This window comes from Polypterus senegalus, chromosome 9 (assembly GCF_016835505.1).
Source record: "Polypterus senegalus isolate Bchr_013 chromosome 9, ASM1683550v1, whole genome shotgun sequence".
Lineage (NCBI taxonomy): Eukaryota > Metazoa > Chordata > Cladistia > Polypteriformes > Polypteridae > Polypterus > Polypterus senegalus.
Genome location: NC_053162.1, coordinates 111,425,843 through 111,449,361, shown reverse-complemented (window position 1 = coordinate 111,449,361; position 23,519 = coordinate 111,425,843). Strand labels below are relative to the sequence as shown.

The 23,519-nt window shown below is 39.1% G+C and overlaps 1 protein-coding gene across 2 annotated transcripts in view; it reads left to right on the top strand.

Annotated features, from left to right (window-relative positions):
- ankrd27 (ankyrin repeat domain 27 (VPS9 domain)) overlaps window positions 1–23,519 on the top strand; it is a 668,625-nt gene that overhangs the window by 630,885 nt on the left and 14,221 nt on the right. Inside the window, exons 24-25 of one of the 2 annotated variants that reach the window (XM_039763578.1) lie at window positions 10,239–10,310; window positions 21,919–22,011. In XM_039763578.1, coding sequence (XP_039619512.1) covers window positions 10,239–10,274 — 36 coding nt within the window. In that variant the 3' untranslated portion in view covers window positions 10,275–10,310; window positions 21,919–22,011. Of the gene's footprint in view, window positions 1–10,238; window positions 10,311–21,918; window positions 22,025–23,519 lie in introns of those variants that run through there. The other variant, XM_039763577.1, reaches the window with a different exon arrangement.

Genomic DNA, 23,519 nt, shown 5'->3' with positions numbered 1-23,519 from the left:
TCCACAAAACAGGTCTCAACAGACTTCAGTCCAGCAATAGAACAATCCTGATAGGCAAAGATGGTGATTTTAAAGCCAGGCAGGGGAAGTGTTGTCATCAGAGCAGGAACCGGAAATTACATCATTGGGTCTGGAACTGGAAGTGACGTCATCAAGCCTGGAAGCACAATTGATGTCCTTGTATCCAGGATTAGTGCCCCCTGCTTCTCCCTGGTCTGGCATGGAATTATCCCTTTGTGAGCCCTTTAACTGCCTCCCATTCACACATGTGTGACAATGTTTATAAAATATGCTTAAATCCCAGGAGTTGTGTTCCATGAACCAACATCGTATAGTCAGCATTTTACTGAAGAGCTGTCTTACAGAGGGTGTGAGACATTGTTCATAATAGCGAGAAGCTTTTGTAATGTACTTCTCTGTGCTGCTGCATCCAGAGAGTCCAGGCTAGTTCCCAGAGCAGTGCTTAACTTATTAATCTGTTAGCATCTCTAGTTTTTGGATTACTTCATTATCTCTATAAAAGAGTATATTGGGAAGTTTCAGAGTGTTGAATGTGCTTTATAAAATATTTTGCCAGGATAAAAAAAAAACTTGCATATCTTGAACACGTAAACAGAATGGACCAGGAACAAAAAGTCAGTTATAGAGTCAGACTAACAAACTAGAAATGAAAGGCAAAAGTTATAGTTGAGTAAATCAAATCAATTGATCCTAATTTTAGTTCTTGAGAGTGTCTTTTAGCTTACATCTAGCATTATCAAGCTGAAAAGGAAAATAACTTTTTTAAAATAATTTGATTTAAAGAACTGCCAACTTTGTTCCAAATGCCAAATGAAGTCTTTTCTCTAAATAGGTATTTCAGGTGTGTATGACACTAAAGGGGTTGATCATAAGGTACTGATATTATTGATGGACCTGATTAATTCTTAGAATATTTCTTGAATTAAATCATGTGAGGATTATTATTAGGAAAGTCTTTAGTTTTAAGTGAAACTATTTATGCGTTCTCTAGGTGTTTTTACTAAATAGTTCTCTTTCATCTTTAACATTTTCCTTTGAGGTTCTTTTCATTGCAAGTTGTGCTAATCTCGCCCTCTAGTCTCCTAATCACTATAATTTTCATAATTAAAGTTAAAGAACAAATAAAAATATAAAATGAGTTCCTGCACCACTTGCTTTGCTAAATGATAAACACTCACTTACATTGAAAATTATGTGTATTTTTAGCTGTATCATTCCAAATATTACTTTCTTTTAGCTAAAATCTCGATATATGTAAGTTGAAAGTTTGCTTTTCTCTTCTCCATTACCAAATACATTTAGCCTTTGTTGATGTACTTTACATTATTATTTACTTGTTATATCACTTCTTGGAACCTAAAGAGCTTTAATTAAAAAAAAACACATCTGTAAACATATATGTATGCATTATATAATGTTAATTTGCATTTCCTTTTACATTTTGTTTTATTATTTTTGGTGCCCTGCTATATAGAAATCTTCCTAGATCAACTAGCAGCAGTCATTTGAAACATCTTTAACCACTCACTGATATAGCCTGCTTTTCTTTTAGAGCCACTATAAGTTGCATATTTCCATAGCAGATTTACAAATGATGTAATTTACCTTAACCTACACACAATTCTGACTATTTGAGACATTTTAGAACATAACAAATTTTACAAACGAGAGGAGACCATTTCAGTCCATCTAACCAGTTTGTTTAGCTAATATCTAAGATATTCCAATATCTCATCCAGATTTTTCTTAAAGGTTGTCCTGGTTCCTACTTCAATTACATGCCTCAGTAGTTTGTTGCAGGGTCCTACAGCTCTTTGTGTGAAAAAAAAGTGTTTCTTGGCTTCAGTTTTAAATGCACTTCCCTTAATTTCCACTGATGTCCTCGAGTATGTGATTCCCCTTAAACTGAAAGAATGCTGCTCAATCTACTTCATCAATGCCACTTCTAAAGGCTGTACAGGTTATTTTGAATTCTTTTTGCTACCTCCTTCGGTGTCTACCATTCCTCCAATTCTACTGCCATCTACAAATTTGACAAGTTTACCAACTATTCCAGAACCAATTCATTAATATAAATCAGAAAAAGTAATTGTAAATTGTCCAAAGACAGACTCCTGAGGAACGCCACTGGTGACTTTGCTCCATGTAGAGCATTCTCCTCTTACATGTACCCTTTGTCCCCTGCCGGTTAACCAACTAGAGATCCAATTTTGTAGGTTACTTCTGATGCTTACAGCGTCTATTTTCAGAATTAATCTTTGGTGTGGAACTCTATCAAATGCTTTTTGAAAGTCAAGGTAAACTATGTCATATGATTGTTTTTTGTCAACTATTCCGGTTGTTTCTTACAAAAATGTAAAAGAATTGTTTGGCTGGACCTTCCTTTCATAAACTCATGCTGGCTGGTTATTTACAATGTTAATTTCATTTAGGTTTTATTCTAATTTATTTCTTATTATAGATTCCATAATTTTGCACGGTGTAGTAGTAAGACTAATTGGTCTGTAATTACTAGGGTACATTTTGTCTCCCTTCTTGAAGATTGTAGTCACATTTGCAACTTTTCAGTCCTCATGTAGTTCTCCTTTCTGAAGTGACTGCTGAAATATGCCTAATAAGGGTTTATAGATGACATCTTTTGTTTGTTTAGTAAGATCCCTTCAGGTGCAGGGGGCGTATTAGTCTTCAATGTATTGAGGGCTTGAAGCACATCTGACTCTTCTATTTTCAAATCTATAAACTCAGGAGTTTGTGTTTATTTCTGCATGAGACATTCACTTGACTTAAGGTCTTTATAAATACTTTGTGAAATATTTGTTCAGTTCATTTGCTCTTTCCTTCTCATTTTCAATGATTTCTTCATTTGTGTCACTATGGCCTCTTAAACTCTCTTTTACTGGAGTAGTACTCAAAATATTGCTTGCTTTACATTTTAGCTTCTCTAGCAATTTTTATTTTGGTTTCTCTTTTGACATTTCAAATGCTTTTGTTGATCTCTTTCTGTAGTTTTCAGCATTTCTCTAAATCAGAATTATTTGGCTTGTTTTAATTTTCTTGTACAGTGATCGTTTCAGTTTTACTTTTTAATAATACTCCTATTTATCATTTTTGACAGATTTTCTTTTTTTAGTCTTTTTGTTTTATTGCTTTTCTGAATAACCTTATTTGGAGCCTGGATCACAAGATCTCTGAAGTGTCACCAACTGTCCAACTTATAATTGCTAAACATATTCAGACTACAGAACATCAAGGTCATGGACTTTTCTCTGTAAGTGCATTTTGCATTTTCTGATTGTCAAGATATATTCTTTGAAAACTGACAGCAATATCTTTTTAACAATGACCCATAAAAAAGAAACTCCCCAGTATATGTGCTGTGTCCGCTTTCTATAGTGTAACTTTATCCTTCACTATTGGTAAGACATGTCTCTAATATCCATTTAAAGTCATCTGATCACCAACAAGAAAGTGATAGCCTACTAGGAGGAGTTTAACCATATGTCGTCGCAATTAGCTTCTTAATATTTATAAATTGTTCTTTATAACTTATATATTGTTCTTAATGTTTCTTATGCTTCTAATGCTTCTTAATATTTATAAATTGTTTGGGTCCTAGATGGTGATCCCTGTATAATTGAATGACAATGATGAAAGAAAGGTTGACAAAGATAGTAGTTACTGCATTGGAGTAACTTCTTTGCAGACACTGTAGACTAAATTGCTAAACCTTGCCTACCCGTCTAGAGGTTTCCTATAGTTACATCACAGGGTGATCAGCACCATTGACACTTTGGCTCAGCACAGCACCTTAACCTGTGTCCTCACCATCGATCTGAAGAATGAAAAATATAGAGAAACTGGGGGTTATCATAACAGATACTGATGTAAGGGCCTGCTTAAGGTCATGAAAGGCAGCCTCCACCTTGTCATCTCATACCACTCTATATGGCGCTTGCTTTTTGGTGAGACTGATTGAAGGTGTGGCCCTTTCAGAGAAACAGGGCATGAACTGACAGCAGTATTCTGCTAACCCTAAGAATCCCTGAACCTGATGCTTCATTTGCAGATGGGGCCAAATTCAAAATGGCAGTGACTTTGAAACTCTGTACTGTACTGTATCCCTCTATCCATCACACAGTGTAAATATTGTGCCTCTGTTAGTCTGAAAAAACATTTCTTTTGTTTTATCCAAATATGTTCCTCACATACTGAGTGAAGAACCGCCAGAACTTGCTGCACATGCTTCTTCCATGTGCAGCAATAGATGACAGTGTCATTCAGGTGGGTGACATTATAAGCATTGTGGGGTGTGGGACTTTATCCTCCTGACACTTGAAGGTATCCCATGTAAACCAAATGTGAGGACACAGTAATGCCTGTGGTCACTGGGGGGGTACTAAACACATTATTTTCCTTGGCGGAATCCGTGAAAGGAATTTGCAAGTAACCTTTTATCATGTCAAAAGTGGTCAGATAGCCTTTGGATGGTCATCGAAAAGGGAGACATGATTAAGCTGATGGAAGCCATTTCAGAAGCAGCATCAGACTTTGGTGCTTAGATGATAGTGCTAGACCAGGCACTAAAACTTTCCTCGATAACACCAAGATCTAACATCAGTTAAACTTCAAGTTCCACTTCCACCTCTTTTTTTCCAGAAATTGATATAGACATTCTCTGATAATCACCCCTAGTTCTGTAATAATGTGATGTGCAATCAGGGAGATCCGTCTCATTGTTTTCAACCACCACCCCTTGACCAGACTAGATGGAGGTTTCTCGCTCCCATCATTGGTTGAGTGGTAAATTAGGACTGAAACTGAGTTGCCCCTTATGAGCAAGATAAAAGTGTGGTTGGCAGAAGTGGAATTCAGGCTCCCACCCCTTCCACAGCTTTAACAGTTTGATATGATAATTTCTCTCTTTTGAAGCAAAGATTAAGCTTTTTCACTATTTGTCCATGCCTCACCCTCATGTTCAGCTATTCAATGCAATAAGTCATTATTTATTACAAAATGTGGTCCTTGTGGCATGATAGAGAGAGAGTGATAGATAGATAAATAGATAGATAGATACTTTACTAATCCCAAGGGGAAATTCACATAATCCAGCAGCAGTATACTGATACAAAAAAAAATTAAATTAAAGAGTAATAAAAATGCATCTAAAAACATACAATAACTTTGAATAATGTTAGCATTTACTCCCCCAGATGGAACTGAAGAGTCACATAGTGTGGAGGAGGAACGATCTCCTCAGTCTGTCAGTGGAACACGACAGTGACAGCAGTCTGTCACTGAAGCTACTCCTCTGCTTGGAGATGACACTGTTAAGTGGATGCAGTGGATTCTTCATGATTGACAGGAGTTTGCTTAGTGCCCGTCACTCTGCTACAAATGTTAAACTGTCCAGCTTTATTCCTACAATAGAGCCTGCCTTCCTAACAAGTTTGTCCAGGCATGAGACATCCTTCTTCTTTATGCTGCCTCCCCAGCACACCACCGCGTAGAAAGAGAGCACTCGCCACAACCGTCTGGTAGAACATCTGCAGCATCTTATTGCAGATGTTGAAGGATGCCAACCTTCTAAGGAAGTATAGTCGGCTCTGACCTTTCTTACATAGAGCATCAGTATTGGCAGTCCAGTCCAATTTGTCATCCAGCTGCACGCCCAGGTATTTATAAGTCTGTACCCTCTGCACACAGTCTCCTCTGATGATCACGGGGTCCATGAGGGGCCTGGGCCTCCTAAAATCCACCAGTTCCTTGGTCTTGCTGGTGCTCAGGTGTAAGTGGTTTGAGTCACACCATTTAACAAAGTCTTTGATTAGCTTCCTGTACTCCTCCTCCTGCCCACTCCTGATGCAGCCCACAATAGCAGTGTCATCAGCAAACTTTTGCACGTGGCAGGACTCCGAGTCGTATTGGAAGTCTGATGTATATAGGCTGAACAGGACCGGAGAAAGTACAGTCCCCTGCGGCGCTCCTGTGTTGCTGACCACAATGTCAGACCTGCAGTTCCCAAGACGCACATACTGAGGTCTGTCTGTAAGATAATCCACGATCCATGCCACCAGGTGTGGGTCTACTCCCATCTCAGTTAGCTTGTCCCTAAGGAGCAGAGGTTGGATGGTGTTGAAGACGCTAGAGAAGTCCAAAAACATAATTCTTACAGCACCACTGCCTCTGTCCAGATGGGAGAGGGATTGGTGTACTATATAGATGATGGCATCCTCCGCTCCCACCTTCTCCTGGTATGTGAACTGCAGAGGGTCGAGGGCGTGGTGGACCTGTGGCCTCAGGTGGTGAAGCAGCAGCCGCTCCATGGTCTTAATCACATGTGACGTCAGAGCAACATGCCGGAAATCATTCAGCTCACTAGGACGTGATACTTTGGGACTGGGGTGATACAAGATGTTTTCCAAAGCCTCGGGACTCTCTCCTGTTCCAGGCTCAGGTTGAAGATGCGCTGTAGAGGACTCCCCAGTTCCAACACACACGCCTTCAGCAGTCGTGGCGATACTCCATCTGGACCCGCTGCTTTGCTGGCACGAAGTCTCCTCAGCTCTCTGCTCACCTGTGCTGCTGTAATTGTGGGTGGGGATGTCTCACCTATGCTGGTATCAGCAGAAGGATGGTTGGAGGATGCAGTACTCCGAGGTGAGAGTGAGTTAGGGTGGTCAAACCTGTTAAAGAAGTTGTTCATTTGGTTTGCTCTCTCCACGTCTCTCTTGATGGTGGCACCCCACTTCGAGCTGCAGCCAGTGATGATCTTCATCCCATCCCACACTTTCTTCATGCTCTTATTCTGCAACTTCTGTTCCAGCTTTCTCCTGTACTGCTCCTTCGCCGCCCTGAGCTGGAGTTCCTTCTGCACGCATTTGAGCTCATGCTGATCACGGCCTTTAAAAGCCCTTTTCTTCTGGTTCAAAAGGCCCTTGATTTCACTTGTAATCCATGGCTTGTTGTTAGCATAGCAGCGTACTGTTCTTACTGGAACTACAATGTCCATACAGAAGTTGATGTAATCAGTTGTGCAGTCAACAGCCTCTTCAATGTTCTCACTATGTGACCCCTGCAGTATATCCAGTCTGTAGTTCCAAAGCAGTCTCTCAGAGCCTGCTCTGCCTCAGGGGACCAGTTCCTAAATGAGCGTGTTGTTGTAGGTAGCGCCCTCACTCTTGGTTTGCAGTGAGACTGAAGCAGAATCGGGGTATGATCTGCTTTCCCAAGCGCAGGCAGCAGGGTGGCGCTGTATTTGTCTTTAACGTTTGCATACAGTAGGTCATTAGTCCTATTTCCTCGGGTGTTACAGTCCACATACTGGGAGAAGGCAGGTAATGTTTTATTCAGCGTTACATGGTTAAAGTCTCCAGCAATTATCATAAGCACCTTGGGGTGCTGCGTTTGTAACCTGGCAACTACAGAATGGATGACGTCACTCACTATCTCCGTGTTCGCTCGACGGGGGATGTAAACAACAATCACGTGTCAAAACTCTCTTGGCAAGTAATAGGGACGCAGACTTACGGCCAACTGTTCGATGTCCCTGCAGCAAGTGGGGATTTTAACATTTACGTGTCCAGATTTGCACCACGTTGTATTGACATAGAGAGCGACACATCCCCCAATCCCCGTGCTAAACCTGGGTAACTCCACATTAGCATCTGGGATAGTAGTTGTTAGCCACGTTTCACTAAAACACAGCAAGCTGCATTCTCTGTCGGTTCTGACATTTTTCACCAGCACAGCCAGTTCGTCGATCTTATTTGGTAGTGAGTGCTTTAAGTTGACTACTTGAATAGGCGAGTCTCAGAGTGTAAAAATCCATGTTAAGTAGTAAAAATAGTAAAAAGTGTCCAGGGAGCGATTCCACATAAAAGAAAGCGGTAGAAGTGATCAGTGAAATAGAGAAAAATAGAGAAAAAAAGGTAAAAAGATAAAGTCATACACGGAGCTGCTGGAATGGCTGCCACTCACTGCGGCACCGGAAATGAGCAGTTCTTTGTCCATCAGTAAGAACGACTGCATTCTTTGCAAACTTTAGGGAATTATCATACCACTATTTCTCTTTTAAAAGATGCTGGAAAATGCCTGAACTGAAAATGAAGGCCAATAAAATGGTTGGATGTGACCTCGACAAAGCAACACTCCTGACATTATTTCACCTGCTGGTCCACAGTGGTGCTGTATCTGGACAGGATCTCTGCTTTGAGCCAATTATAGTCCCCAGCAGTTGCTTGTCAAAATTGTATTAGGCCCTCTGCGCCTTATATTTGAAATGGAGCAAGTATGTATACCCCATCAGCACACTCTCTGTGGTGTTGGGTTGAGAGCCTTTCAAAAATAAGAAAATAGGCTTCTACATCTCTCTTTGTGCAAATTGGTATCCGTGCTTTTGATTCCATGAAGTGGAATTCCAATTGTTTGGATAAAGCTGCCACCATTGCTGTGAGGTTGTCTGGGTCTGACATCTCTAATAAATTTTGCTGATTATGCCACTGTAAGATAAAAGAAGCAAACAATGATAGTGTTGGGGCACCAGATCTTAATCCCTGTGTAATTGAATTAAAAAGATGAAAAAGGTTGACAAAAATAGCAGCTGCTGTTAAGGTGTAATGTCTTTGCAGGCACAAGTCCATAGGCTGATGAGAGGTTGTGGTAGTGGCTCTATATTTAAGACAACCCTGGAATAAGGGGTGGGTTCAAGTGGCTGGAAGTGATGTCAAAAGGAAAAGGGGGTCATTAAATTACTGTTCCAACCCTCGACTCAGGATGTATCATGCACTTAATAGCAGATGAGCCCTGAAGTTACCTCTTTATTATGTACATATGATAGTAGTTACATTTTAGAAACACAGATTTGGAGAAATTTGTTGGTATCCCTCCATGAAAAAAGAAGAAACCACAATTGTTTCTGAAATAATTTGAAAATTGCAAAAGTAATTGGCACCCATCGTTGTTTTTCCCATATTTAACAAAATCAGACTTTGATTTAGATTTTGATTCAGCAGAATAGTGCAAATAATTACACAAATGAAAATAGCATAGAAAAGAACAATGTGACCCTTAACCAAATATTTTGTTGCACAACCTTTATAGGCAATCACAACAGACAAGTGATTCCTGTAGCTCTCAATGTGATTTCTGCACCTGTCAACAGGGAGTCTGACCCACTCTTCCAGAGGGGACTGGGCGGTATCATGGTCTGGAATCCCTACAGATTTTATTTTTCTCCAGCCGTCTGGAGTTTTTTTGTTTTTTCTGCCCCCCCTGGCCATTGAACCTTACTCTTATTCGATGTTAATGTTGATTTATTTTGTTTTATAATTGTGTCTTTCATTTTTCTATTCTTTAATATGTAAAGCACTTTGAGCTACTGTTTGTATGAAAATGTGCTATATAAATAAATGTTGTTGTTGTTGTTGAGCAAACTACTACAGCTGTGTGTGGTTCGAAGGCTGCTGTCTTCAGCAGGTTTCAGTTCTTTCCATACATGTTTGACAGGATTCAGATTAGGGCTTAAAGAAAGCCATTTCAGATTAGTCCAATATTTTGTTCATAGCCACTCTTGGGTGCTTTCAGCTGTGTGTTTTAGTTCATTATCTTGTCAGAGAATCCATAACCTGCATCTGAATCTTTCTGACACTGGGCAGTATATTTCGCTCTAGAGTCTCTTAATAGTCTTGAGATTTCATTGCTCCCACCTTAGACTCACCTATGTGCCAATCACAGCAAAGCAGCCCCAAAACATAAATTAAACTCTTTCATGTTTCATAGTAGGTATGGTATTCTTTTCTTTGAAAGCTTTATTTTTTTAATCTGTGGACATAGAGCTGATGCAACTTGCCAAAAAGCTCTAGTTTTGTCTTGACTGTCCAAAGGACATCCTCCCAAAAGCATTGTAGCTTGTCAATATGCATTGTAATAAATTCCAGTCTGGCTTTTTATGTTTTTCTTTAAACAGTGCAGTCCTCCTAGGTTATTTTCTTTTGAGCACACTGTCACTCATAAAAGGGGCAGATGGCACAATCAGACACTGATGGACTTTGACCATGGAGTTCAGCTTGTATCTCTTTGAAGTTTGTCCTTGGCTACCATTCTAACTATCTTTCTGCCCATTCTTAGGGTACATTTTCCTTTGCAGCTGCATCCAGTGAGGTTTGCTCCAGTCTCATGGACCTTAAATGTTTTAGTAATATTTGCAACTATTGTTATAGGAGCATCAAGCTGCTTGGAGATGGTGTGGTCGCTGAAAGTCGGGAACAAAAGGAAACGGACACCAATATAAAGTAAAAAGCAATTTCTTTATTCTTGGTGGCATAGAGGCTTCAGCCCCTGACAGCTCAGTTTGTTACAGGCAGCCTGCTAAAGCAGGAAGTTAGCTCAGTTTTATACCAGTTTGTTTACTAAACAGAATAAAAAGAGGAAGCGCGGCAGTTCATTTTGAGGTTATACATGGATTGCTATAGCCTGTGTTCACATCCTGGATTTTATACGTGCAGAAAAGCACAGTGTTTTTTTACAGATAAAAGAGTTGTCAGCATATTCACAATCTTAAGAAACACACCCCTGCTAGCCTTGCACATAAATAAGGCCAGTTATAGGAAGCTTGTCCTATGGTCACAGGATGTATGCAACTCAGCAGATTTAGACAATGCTCACTTCCTTATAATTTTTGCACGCACATAGTTTATACAATGTCAAGGGTTACATAAAGGTTAGTTCAGTACATTACATTAGCTACAAAGAGATTACATTCTTATAGCTTTAGTGTTATGAAGAAAGGCAGAAGGCAGACTTGCAATACGCTGTAGTCGCTGTGGTGTGTCGGTTAGAACACAGGAACTAATCCAACCATTTCAGTAACATCACTTTAATGTTGAGATGCCAAAATTTCACATGAAGTAGAACAACTGTACAGGTAGGTGAGTAGGTGTATGTGTGGTTCTAATAGGCAAACAACAAAATAAGACATTTAGTACATATATACATGTTATCTCACTATGCTATACACAAATGTCCAAAAGGTGGCACTATAGCTTCACACTTTCAACTTAAGGTGTTTGCAATTACAATTTCAATGTGGTAACGTAAAATATTAACCTAACTACTAATTCAGAACATTTTTCTGTCTAACTTTAACACTTAACTTCTAAATATGTACATAAGAACTTACATTTGGTAAACAACGCACAAACTTAAACTTTCTCTAGTGGCTCCAGTAGTTCCGGCTTTCACGAGGTACATCTAACAAACGCACATGCTCACTGCACACGCCACGGTTTTCACGTGATCATGCTTCAGTGCCTTAAAGGCACAGGAGCCTTTTTTACATTTAGTATCTATGTTAGATTACATTTGTTTGGTTATCTTAACACATCCTTAATTAATACATAAATGACATGCTTCGTATAGTAATATTAGTACCATACTTTAGTTATTTGGAAAGGCTGAAGCATCTTAATTCTAAATATTCTTTTTCAATGGTCTTATATTTTTGCCTTTAACATGCTTGTCTATAATTTTCTTTATGATCTCCTCAGACAACTCCCTCTTTTGTTTTCTCTAGTCAACACTGAGTGTGGGACACAATAATACCAAACAGCAAAGTGACTACTTTTGTCCAATTAGGGTGAATGACTAATTGCATGATTGGAGATGTGTGATACTAATTAAAGAAAACAGCTTGTTTAAAAAATCACCCTAATCCAATTGTTTATTATCTTTTCTAGGGTTGCCAAAAAATTTGTAAAGACCATTTTAGAATATCTTTGTAGAATAAGTAATTCCTTATCTCTTTTTACACTTTCTTTACTCAGTGACATATAAAAGGCATGCAGGTATACATGAGACAATTGCTTTTTCACTTTTCAGTAGGCATACAGCACTTTTTCAATTAGCTGTAAGGAAACCAACAAGTTTGTCAATTTCTTTATAATATTCATTCAGACTATTTTTACACATTTGAATGAAAAGAAATAACTTTTACTACTTATTCCAAGACCACATGCCTTGTAACAAAACAAATGCAAGAGTCATTTTCACAATCTTAAAGGGATTTTCAATAACCCATTCAGAAGTCCAAATATGCAAAAAAAAAATTATAGATACATTTTGGTAGTCCCCCTCCAGTTTTTTGTATCTTTTGTTAATGACATATAATAAAATTGCATTTTTAATGGTGTTGTCTTGTTTACAGTTAGTAGATATTCTGATGTGCAAACCTACAGTATACACCTGAAAAAGTTGTCTATAACTTCCATAGCACAATTACAAAACTGTGTTTAACGAATTATGTTTTAAAAACTACTGAAATTGCATGCACATTAAATGAATTCTGAATGAATTTAAAGATTTTACCAGATCATTAACATGTATGTTTATCTGACCTAAGCAGCAATGAGTATGTTATGTGAGGCATATATTTAAAAAATCTCAAGAACATGTTAAAACATTTTTCTTAATGTCAAAATGAGACTGTCGATTAACACAAACAATTTTAATTGAGAAGCCTAAATTCTTTTTTTAAACATTTTGTTGAATTTATTAAAATCAACATTCCATATAAGCAAGTCAAGTTTTACAAAATTGGGTTCAAAACAAATCAGCCCCCAACCCATGAGGAAGAGAGCTAGGCCAACAGAGTACTTTTTTTTTTTACATAAGCTCAAAAAATGTAAACAAACAACAACTTCACACCCCTTCCCCTCCACCAAATCATAAGAAATTATGACTTGGATAATAAGAGAGCTAGCATTGTCAATAACAGGGTTGTTCCACAGGTTTAAATTTCAAGGCATTAACATTTAAGTAGAGCAAATCTAGCTTGTGGTGTCCCTGAATAGAACATGCTGATAAATGTATGTTTTATTGTTTAAAGTCACTAGTATTCAGAATGATTCATCATTAAGATAATGGTAACAGAGTGCATCATTTCTGTTGCTGAGTCTGCCCAAATGATGTAACATCTGTCCCTGAGCAGTTATGTAGACAAATTCAGTCCACATTTAATTGCTTGGATCACAAATATAGGTTTAATTGCATTGTACTCCCTTTTTCATCATTGTAAATTCTCATAAATCTACAGTCCCTCTCCTGTTTTGTCCACCTATTTGGATGAAGCCCCTCCAGCATTAAAATAGCACCAGAAATAAGAGGTTCAATCCAATTCTCTACAGCTCCCAGAATGTCACAGTACTTAACTGCCTATGAAGTGTAACAGTTCAAGCAACAAATATAAAAGCAGTCAATCTTTTTCATTATATGGAGTCAGGCCAGATCTACATTTTCCCCTTTACATCTTCAAACCAGCAGCATCTCTGTTAGGGTGTAACAGAGCCCCTTAAGCAGCAGTAATTGGAGTGCTACCTAGTTAATATGGGATCACTTTATTCCTTAGAGTCTTTTACTTTATCAAATAGAGAAATATAGAGACATAGGTAGCAATACATCCACCCATTTATCCATTTTTTTGAAGCTTATCCGGATCTGGGTCAAGGGAGGAACAGTCTAAGCAATGATGCCAAGTCAACCATTTTGCTTGCCTTATCCTCCAGCTCTTCCAGGGTTATACCCACAAACAAATATAATATCTCCAACATGTCTTATAACTTCCCCAAGTCTCCTCCCAGTTGGACATGCCTGAAATACCTCTCCAGGGAAACACCCAGGAGGCATCCTTATCAGATGCCCAAACAGTCTCAACTGGCTCCTTTCAATGTGAAGGAGCAGCAGTTCTGCTTTGAGGTCCTCCTAGGTGTCTACACTTCTCACCCTATCTTTAAGGATGAACACAGACACCATGTGAAGGAAAGTCATTTCTAACGCTTGTATCTATGATCTAGTTCTTTTGGTCACTACCCAAAGCTCATGACCATAGGTGAGGATAGGAACATAGATCGACCGATATATTGACTCGAATTCACCACAACTGACCAGTACAGCATCTTCAAGGCTGCAAGTGTTGCTCTGATCTTCCTTTCAATCTTTCATTCCCTTCCTCCCTCACTCATGAATAATATCCCAAGATACTTAAACACCTCATCCCTAACCTGGAAACGGGCACTCCAAGAACCATGACTACAGACTTAGAGTTAATGATTCTCATCCTCACTGCTTCACACTCAACTGCAAACCACCACATTGCGTGTCTAAGGTTACAGCCCAGTGAAGCCAACAGGACCACATTATCCACAAAAACCAGATATGCGATCCTGAGGACACTGAACTGGACCTGGACTCCTTCATTCCTTGGCTGCACCTAGAAATTCTGTCTATAAAATTATGAACATCAAGGAGCCCCGATGGTGTCCACAAACGCTGGGAACAAGTCTGACTTGCTGCTATGTGAAACAAGCTTTTGCTCCAGCTATACAGGGACCCCATAGCCTGCAGCAGCTGGTCTAGTACCACATACACAGAACACCCCAATGGACATGACTTTATACCTTTTCCAAGTCCACGAAATACATGTAGACTGGTTGGGCATACTTCGATGAACCCTCCAGAATCCTTGTGAGGGTAAAAGCTAATCCAGTGTTCTGTACCCTGGACAAAATCTGCGTTATTCCTCCAGAATCCAAGGCTTGACCCACATCGAAATCCTCCTTTCCAGAACTTTGGCATAGGGCTTAACTTGGAGGCTAAGGAGAGTGATCTCCCTAAAGTTGGAAAACACTTATTATTGTCCTTTCTTAAAGATAAGAATTACTAACCTAGTTTGCCAATCCATAAGCACTGTCCTTGACCTGCATGCAATGCTAAAGAGGTGTGTTAGCTAGGGCAGCCCAACAACATCCAGAGCTTTTAAGAACTGGTGACAAATATCATCCACCCCTGGAGCCTTGCCACTAAGGTACTGTATTTTTAACCACCTCAGCAACTTCAGCTCCTGTGATTGGTGTATCCTCCTCTGAGTCCCCTGACTCTGCTTCCTCAAATGAAGATGTGTTAGTGGGATTTAGGAGGTCCTTTAACACTAGAATTCCTGAAGCCTACGAAAAAACTTGTAATCCCGGCTGACCTTAAATCCCTTCGCACCTGACCATCCAGCGTCTTTTGTTTTGTAAATGTGTTGATTAGTGCAAGCAGCCTGCCATCCCATCCCTTCACTGCTGCAGAAAGGGCAAAAAGCTCTCCCAGCTCAAGCCTTGTTTATCTGGGAGTGAGCTACCTGGGGCTGTTTAGGGTAAATAATATATTGTTATTTGGAACACATGCATTTTATGTGTGTTTGTGTCTACAAAGATCTATATAAGTGTATGATGACAGGAAATTCAAGAAATGTTGAACACATACCTAAAAGACAATTTTTTTTCATGTTTTAGTACTAACGACAAAAGTTTGACATGAAGTGTATAATGTGTGAGAACTACTGGCTCATAATCAACAGGTCACAGGTTCGATCCTGCCCACTTCTCAAAATAAACGCATTGAGTAGTGAGCTGCTCTTATTGTTACCATTATAAAATAAAAACATTCATTTGATTTGAATCTGTAACAGCCAGTGTAAATGTATGGTACTTGAAAAGGTTAGATTTTTATTTTTATTCAGTTTTATTCTCTCAGTCCTGTTCACGCTCACCCCAATCTGACACTGCTGTTTTCAAATAAAGATGTGCTATAACAGAGGTGAACTCAGATGAGGATGAGGTCTGTACATCAGAGAAAGAGAACAGAATCCCTCCCCTCAAGAAAAATCCTCTCACATATAAGAACAACACAGCTGCACCAGGCATAAAGGTGAAAGACGCTGCCACAGCCTTACACAATTCTTTTGTCTTTTTAACTGATATTATTGTTGTAAGTGGAGGTAAAACACATTTGCATTTCCGCTTGTGCTAAATGTCACTATCACAGATGGAAATGCTGAGTCCAGAAGGTAAAGAGGTAGGTCCTGTAATTAAGTCATGTTAAAAAAAAAAGGTAAATTCAGTAATTTTAAATTGCTTTAGATTTTTTTATTTTCACAAATAATCATTTTATGCATAAAAGTAATACTTTTCTGTCAAGTGACCAGTTTTTGTCAAAAATATCTGCATTGACAATTTTTTTTTTCTTTGTAATTACTGGTTAACTTAAAAAAGCCAACTCATTCAAATTCAGGTACTAGTAAACTTCCTGTTGAGCCAGCCACTGCAGGAGGAATAGGTGTCTGGCGCAAAGTTGCCTGGGTGCAGTCAAAGGCAGAGGCCTGGGCAAACTGATGCATAGACACATAAACTGACTCTTGGGATGTGGAATGTCACCTCTTTTAAGGGGAAGGAGAGAGAATTTATGAGTGAGTTGGAGCACTACCAACAAAATACAGTTAGGCTCATGCGTCTACCCACTTGCTTCCTGTACTCTTCTTTACTCTGGGGTTGCTCAGGGGAAATAAATCAGGTGGGAGGTGGCTTGAGCCCCTGCCTGATTGATGTCATATTGAAGTTTGTCCCAGAGGTCACAGAGGGGCAGCTCCACAGCCTGGAGGGAATCCTGGAAAAGATCCTAGCTGGGTTCTCTAAAGTTCTTCTGGGTGGCTTCAATGGCCTTGTGGGTAACGATGCAGGCACTTGGAGTGGCATGATTGGTAAGAGTGGTCTCCTTGATCTAAACCCATGCAGTGTTTTGTTATTGGTCTTATGTGCTAGGTATAGTTTCTATATAACAAGCACCATGTTTAAACATGATGTGACTCATAAGTGTACTTTGTACCAGAGAACAACTTAGGCCAAAGATTTGTTTTTTAAACATTTTTTTAAATTTTATTTAAAAAAAATAACATTTCATACAAGCAAGTCAAGTTTAACAAAACTAGGTTCGAAACAAATCAACCTCCACCCATGGGAAAGAGAGCTGGGTCAGCAAAGTAAAACTTTAATAATAATAAAAATATATAAATGAAAAAAACTAGAATAAAAAAGAGGGTAGAGAATCCATCCATCCATTTTCCAACCCGCTATATCCTAACTACAGGGTCACGTGGGTCTGCTGGAGCCAATCCCAGCCAACACAAGGCGCAAGGCAGGAAACAAACCCTGGGCAGGGTGCCAGCCCACCACAGAGCATGTGTGCACACACACACACCAAGCACGCACTTGGGACAATTTAGAATCGCCAATCCACCTAACCTGCGTGTCTTTGGACTGTGGGAGGAAACCCACGCAGACACGGGGAGAACCTGGGAAGTGAGCCCGGGTCTCCTAACTGCGATGCAGCAGTGCTACCCACTGTGCCAGGGTAGATAATCCACTTCCTCGATTTAAATGCTTATTCTAATATGTTATTCATTAGATCCTGTCAAGTTTTGAAAAAGTTTTGTACAGATCCTATAAGTGAGAATTTTATTTTTTTCCAATTTTAGATAATATACACTCACCTAAAGGATTATTAGGAATACCTATTCAATTTCTCATTAATGCAATTATCTAATCAACCAATCACATGGCAGTTGCTTCAATGCATTTAGGGGTGTGGTCTTGGTCAAGACAATCTCCTGAACTCCAAACTGAATGTCAGAATGGGAAAGAAAGGTGATATAAGCAGTTTTGAGCGTGGCATGGTTGTTGGTGCCAGACTGGCCGATCTGAGTATTTCACAATCTGCTCAGTTACTGGGATTTTCACGCACAACCATTTCTACGGTTTACAAAGAATGGTGTGAAAAGGGAAAACATCCAGTATGCGGCAGTCTTGTGGGCGAAAATGCCTTATTGATGCTAGAGGTCAGAGGAGAATGCGCCGACTGATTCAAGCTGATAGAAGAGCAACTTTGACTGAAATAACCACTCGTTACAACCGAGGTATGCAACAAAGCATTTGTGAAGCCACAACACGCACAACCTTGAGGCGGATGGGCTACAACAGCAGAAGACCCCACCAGGTACCACTCATCTCCACTACAAATAGGAAAAAGAGGCTACAATTTGCACGAGCTCACCAAAATTGGACAGTTGAAGACTGGAAAAATGTTGCCTGCTCTGATGAGTCTCGATTTCTGTTGACACATTCAAATGGTAGAGTCAGAATTTGGCGTAAACAGAATGAGAACATGGATCCATCATGCCTTGTTACCACTGTGCAGGCTGGTGGTGGTGGTGTAATGGTGTGTGGGATGTTTTCTTGGCACACTTTAGGCCCCTTAGTGCCAATTGGGCATCATTTAAATGCCACGGGCTACCTGAGCATTGTTTCTGACCATGTACATCCCTTCATGACCACCATGTACCCATCCTCTGATGGCTACTTCCAGCAGGATAATGCACCATGTCACAAAGCTCGAATCATTTCAAATTGGCTTCTTGAACATGATAATGAGTTCACTGTACTAAAATGGCCCCCACAGTCACCAGATCTCAACCCAATAGAGCATCTTTGGGATGTGGTGGAATGGGAGCTTCGTGCCCTGAATGTGCATCCCACAAATCTCCATCAACTGCAAGATGCTATCCTATCAATATGGGCCAACATTTCTAAAGAATGCTTTCAGCACCTTGTTGAATCAATGCCACGTAGAATTAAGGCAGTTCTGAAGGCGAAAGGGGGTCAAACACCGTATTAGTATGGTGTTCCTAATAATCCTTTAGGTGAGTGTATATAACATCAGTTACCCACTGGCTTAAAAGAGGTGAGTTAGGATTCTTCCAGTTGAGCAAGCTAAATCTATATGCCAATAGTGATGTAAAGGCAATTACAGTTTGTTTGCCCATCTCCACTTTAAGCCCATCTGAAAGTACACGAAACACAGCTGTTAATGGATTTGGAAGGATTGTGACACCAAGGCTGTCTGAAAGGCATTTAAAGATTTTGGTCCAATATGATGTTAATTTGGTGCACACCCAAAATGTATGGCTTAATGATGCTGGAACTTGACTGCAGCGTTCGCAGATTGGATCTTGCCCTTGAAACAATTTTAAACGAGACAGATGCGCTTAATGTATAATTTTAGATTGAATAACTGTATGCTTTGTGCATATGGCGCTTGAATTAATTCTGTACATTGCTGTCTTCCACTTCTTTTCTGTGATGTTGAGTGAGAGATCCATTTCCCATGTTTTGTTTAACAAATTTTCTAACTTGAAGGTAGTGAAAGACATGTGTTGCTGGAAAGTTACATTTGGAGTGTAATTGTTCATAGGATACGAAGATGTTGTCTATGTACAGATCTCTTAAGTGATTTAATCCTAAATGTTTTCCAGACATTAAAAACTGCGTATGTTTGAGAGGGAAGGTGCCACAAATGAAAGCTTCTCTATCTTAAAATACTTCCTACATTGGTTCCATATTTTGAGTGAGTAATGCACAATTGGGTTAATAGTATATTGGCGATAACTTGTATTTAATGTGGAACAAAGCAAGGAATATAAAGAACTGCAGGATTTTATTTCTATTGCGGACCAAGCTTGTGTGTGTTCATCTATTTGTGTCAATGTCCAGGTTTTTATAGCTTGTGTATTCGCCGCCTAGTAATAAAATTGAAAGTTAGTTAGAGCCACACCACCTTCCACCTTAGGTCTTTGTAGCGTCGCCCGTTAGATACGTGGATGTTTTGAATTCCAAATGAATGAGGTTATGACTGAATCTAATTTCTTAAAAAATTATTTATTAATGTATATTGGAATGTTTTGAAATAGAAAAAGAAGCTTAGGAAGGAGATAAATCTTGACAATGTTAATACTTCCAGCTAAAGTGAGATGGAGGGTAGACCATTGCTTAATTTGTTCCATGAAGACAGCAAAATTGTTGATAAAAGAGTTTTATGTTTATTTATGATGTTTACCCCTAAGTATTTAAACTGATCTGTGATGATAAAATGAAGTTGGCCAATCTAATATTGTGTGCTTGAGAATTCACTGGAAAGAGCACCCTTTTGTTCAAGTTGATTCTGAGACCAGAAATTCTATAAGTACTGTTAGGACTGCAGGCACATTATTTTGTGGATTAGAGATATACAATACCATATCATCTGCATATAGAGAAATTTTCTGTTCAAGTCCTTCTCTCAGTCCTCCTTCCTATACCACTAGCACTAACATATTTAAACCTGACCATCCTCTTTATCCTTGCAGTGTCTAGCCTCTCAATTTACTCCATTCTGGGCTCTGGCTGAGCCTCAAATTCCAAATATGCCCTAATTGGGGTCCTGCGAGCTATGTCCCAAACAATTTCATATGAGGTCACCCTAGGCCTTATTGTCCTCTCATTAATCATATTCACAGGAGCATTCACCCTAAATACGTTTAACACAGCACAAGAAGCCATAAAAACTGGAAATTAATGTCAAAGCTGTCTTATCTTAAGTTAATACTACAAAATAAAAACAAAAGTATTCTCTCACCTAACAGGTGTAAATGCTAAAATAGTATTTTTACAAGAGATGAAAGAAAGGAGATGGCACCCAGTTGTGGAAACTGAGATCCAGGAAAATCAAAGTGGACTCCTTTCAGGCTGTGAGACAGTGGACCAACTCTTTACCCTAATGAGAATTCTGGAGAGGGCATGGGAGTATATCCAATCAGTCTGCATGTGTTTTGTGGTCTTAGAGAATGCGGGAATGTTGGACTCTGGCAGTGCTGTTCTTTGTCTCCTATCCTGTTTGTGATGTTCATGGACAGCAAATCAAGACAGAGTCATCGGCATTTTGCAGATGACACAGTCATGTTGGCTTCATCTGGCTGTGAAATCCAGTACGCGTTGATATGGTTTGTGAACGAGTGTGATGCTGTAAGAATGAAACCCCTCCATATCTGAGGCCATGTTGCTCAGTAGGAAATGGTGGACTGTCTTCTCCATGTAGTAAGTAAGTTACTGTCTCATGTAGGTCTTCTTCATGAGTGAGAGGAAAAGGGGTGGTGCGACTGACAAACTGATTGAGGCAGCTAGTACAGATATGAAGTTGCTATACCAATCTGTAGTGCTGAAGAAGTTAAGTCAGAGGGCAAAGCTCTCAATTTATCAGTTGTTCTATGTTCAATGTCATCAAGTGGGGGAATGATACAGCCCAGGGATTCAAAAAGTTGGGATTGCAGCCAGATCATCCCATTTAATTCTATGAAAATGAAATCAAAAAACCGTGCACGATGGTGCAGTCTTATCCACAAGAGGTAAGTGAAAAGAGAACAGCCTTGATGGGCAAAGGACAGCTGTTCCTTGGCTTTTTGTCTTGAACTGGAAGGAGCTCTGCCCTGCAATCAGTTCAGTGCAATATTAGATCGGAAGGGAGGAGTCAGTTGCCCTCATGAGACATCTTCTCTGATCTGTGGAAGAAAAGGTATATGACAAAGTTAGTGACAGCTCCCCCTCTCATCACAGGGTGGTCATGAGCTTTGGGTAATGATCCAAAGAATGAGTTTGCAAGTACAAGTGGCCAAAATGAACTGTTTGCGCTGGGTGGCTGGGCTCTTTCTTAGAGATAGGGTGAGAAGCACATACACTTAGGAGAGGCTTAGAGTACAGCCGCTGACACTCTGCAATCAAAAGAAGCCAATTGAGGTAGTTCAGGCATCTGGTACACATCCCCACTGAACATCTCACAACCAGTTGGGTGGAGAACCCGGGGAAGACCCAGGGCTCACTGGGATGATAACTGGAGAAGCTGAATTATCACATAATGTAAAGTCACCATTGGCTCTTATTATAAATGATCATTGTATTTTCTGTGTTAGTGGTTCCTGCCTTGCGCCCTGTGTTTGCTGGGATTGGCTCCAGCAGACCCCCTTGACCCAGTGTTCGGATTCAACGAGTTGGAAAATGGATGGATGGATACTTTATAAGCAGGTTCTAATTTGCTTTTACTGTTGTTCAGTGAAGAGAGTCCCAGAATTTGTTAAATATATATGCTATTTTTTCCTCTAAAGAGACAAAATAAATTTAGTCACATGGTTATTACGTATAAACTTTATAAAATTTAATTCTACAGAATGCAGAGGTTCTCAGAATTCTCCAGAGAGCTACAGGAGGTAGAGATGTTACTAGAACTGTAAAGCTGAAATCAACTCAGACACGAAATGCAATGGACATTAAATGTAAGTGCAATTTGCTGTCATCAAAGTATTATCTTTACTGTCTTTTTGTTTCCTAGAGCATTAATGTAAAATATGGATAATGAGTTGCTTCTTTAATAAACAGAAGTGAAAAGAGTACTAAAAATCCTACTCAAGTAGAAGTATTGTTAATTAGGCAAAAATTTTGTTAAGTAAACATAAAAGTAATGGACACGGAAACTACTCAAGTAAAAGTAAAAGTAAAAAAGTACAATATGAAAGAATTGCTCAACTTAAACTACAATTTAGATACTTTAGGAAAAAATAACCTAAGTTAGTAAATACTTTCAACTATATATGTTATGATTTGCAAAATTATATGCATTTATTTACCAAAAGTCATATTCATAAAATATATACACATACACAGACTTACAACTAGAAATGGTGTTATGTATATGGCAGTAACATTTCAAGCTGTAATTATTATGTACATTCCTAGCAAAGGTGCAATAAGCAACAAATCAGAATTATCCTTAATATGTAGTAAATTAAAAATGAAATCCATAGTCATCAATTACAAACCATCATTTGAAGCAGCAGAGACATCAGTGGAGAACAAAGAAAAGCTTAAAGTTTTGTAAATAAAATTTTGCAATAGCCAGCAAAACACATTAAAGTGGCAACTCTCAGTTGCCTCTCTCAGCACTTCAGCATGTCATCTCAGAATATTAGTAAACCTAGAGGCTACTGTGGCATCAAAATAACATTTTAAACTATATGCTTCTCTTTAGTAGTAACCAATATTTCTTTGTCAAATGAAATGTAGAAATGGTCAAATATGCCATTGACCGTGACCTGTCTAACATCAGTTTTTAATCCTTTTAAAATTATTAAATCCATCATGTGTCCTTACTTTTGTGGAGGCTGAATGATGTTATGGCTATAATTAAAACAGTACAATAAGTTAATGGAATTAACTCTAGAATCCCTGGAGTCTACAAAAAAAGTTGTAATGCTAGGCCTCCTTAAATTCCTTTGCACCTTTTCATTAGCGTCTTTGTTTTGCAAATGTGTCAATCAGTACAAGCTGCAAGCAGCCTGTTATCCCATTCCCTCCATTGACGTAGCTGAATTTTCCCTGGGTGTGAGGTGCATGGAATTTTATCAGGTCAGGTTTGGGAGTATGCACTGGTACAGGGAAAATAATATATCATTATTTGGAATACATACATTTCACATGTGTTCCATGCCTACAACAAATTGTGTAAATGTAACATAACAGGAAATGAGAGGCAAGAAACGTTGAACACATAACTTTAAACCACATGTAAGGTGAAGTCAGGCACGGGTAAGACGCGTGTCAAAGAAATCTCTCAGTCCAAAAGTTCGTTTTAAAAATATTTAGTGAAAGTTAAAGGCAAATAATCCATACAAGAATAATAAGAAAAATAGTTACACACAAAGAATAAAGGCAAAAAAAGGGAAAAATGTATCTTCTATAAACTTAGTTTTTCTTATGAAGCTTTGGTTACTT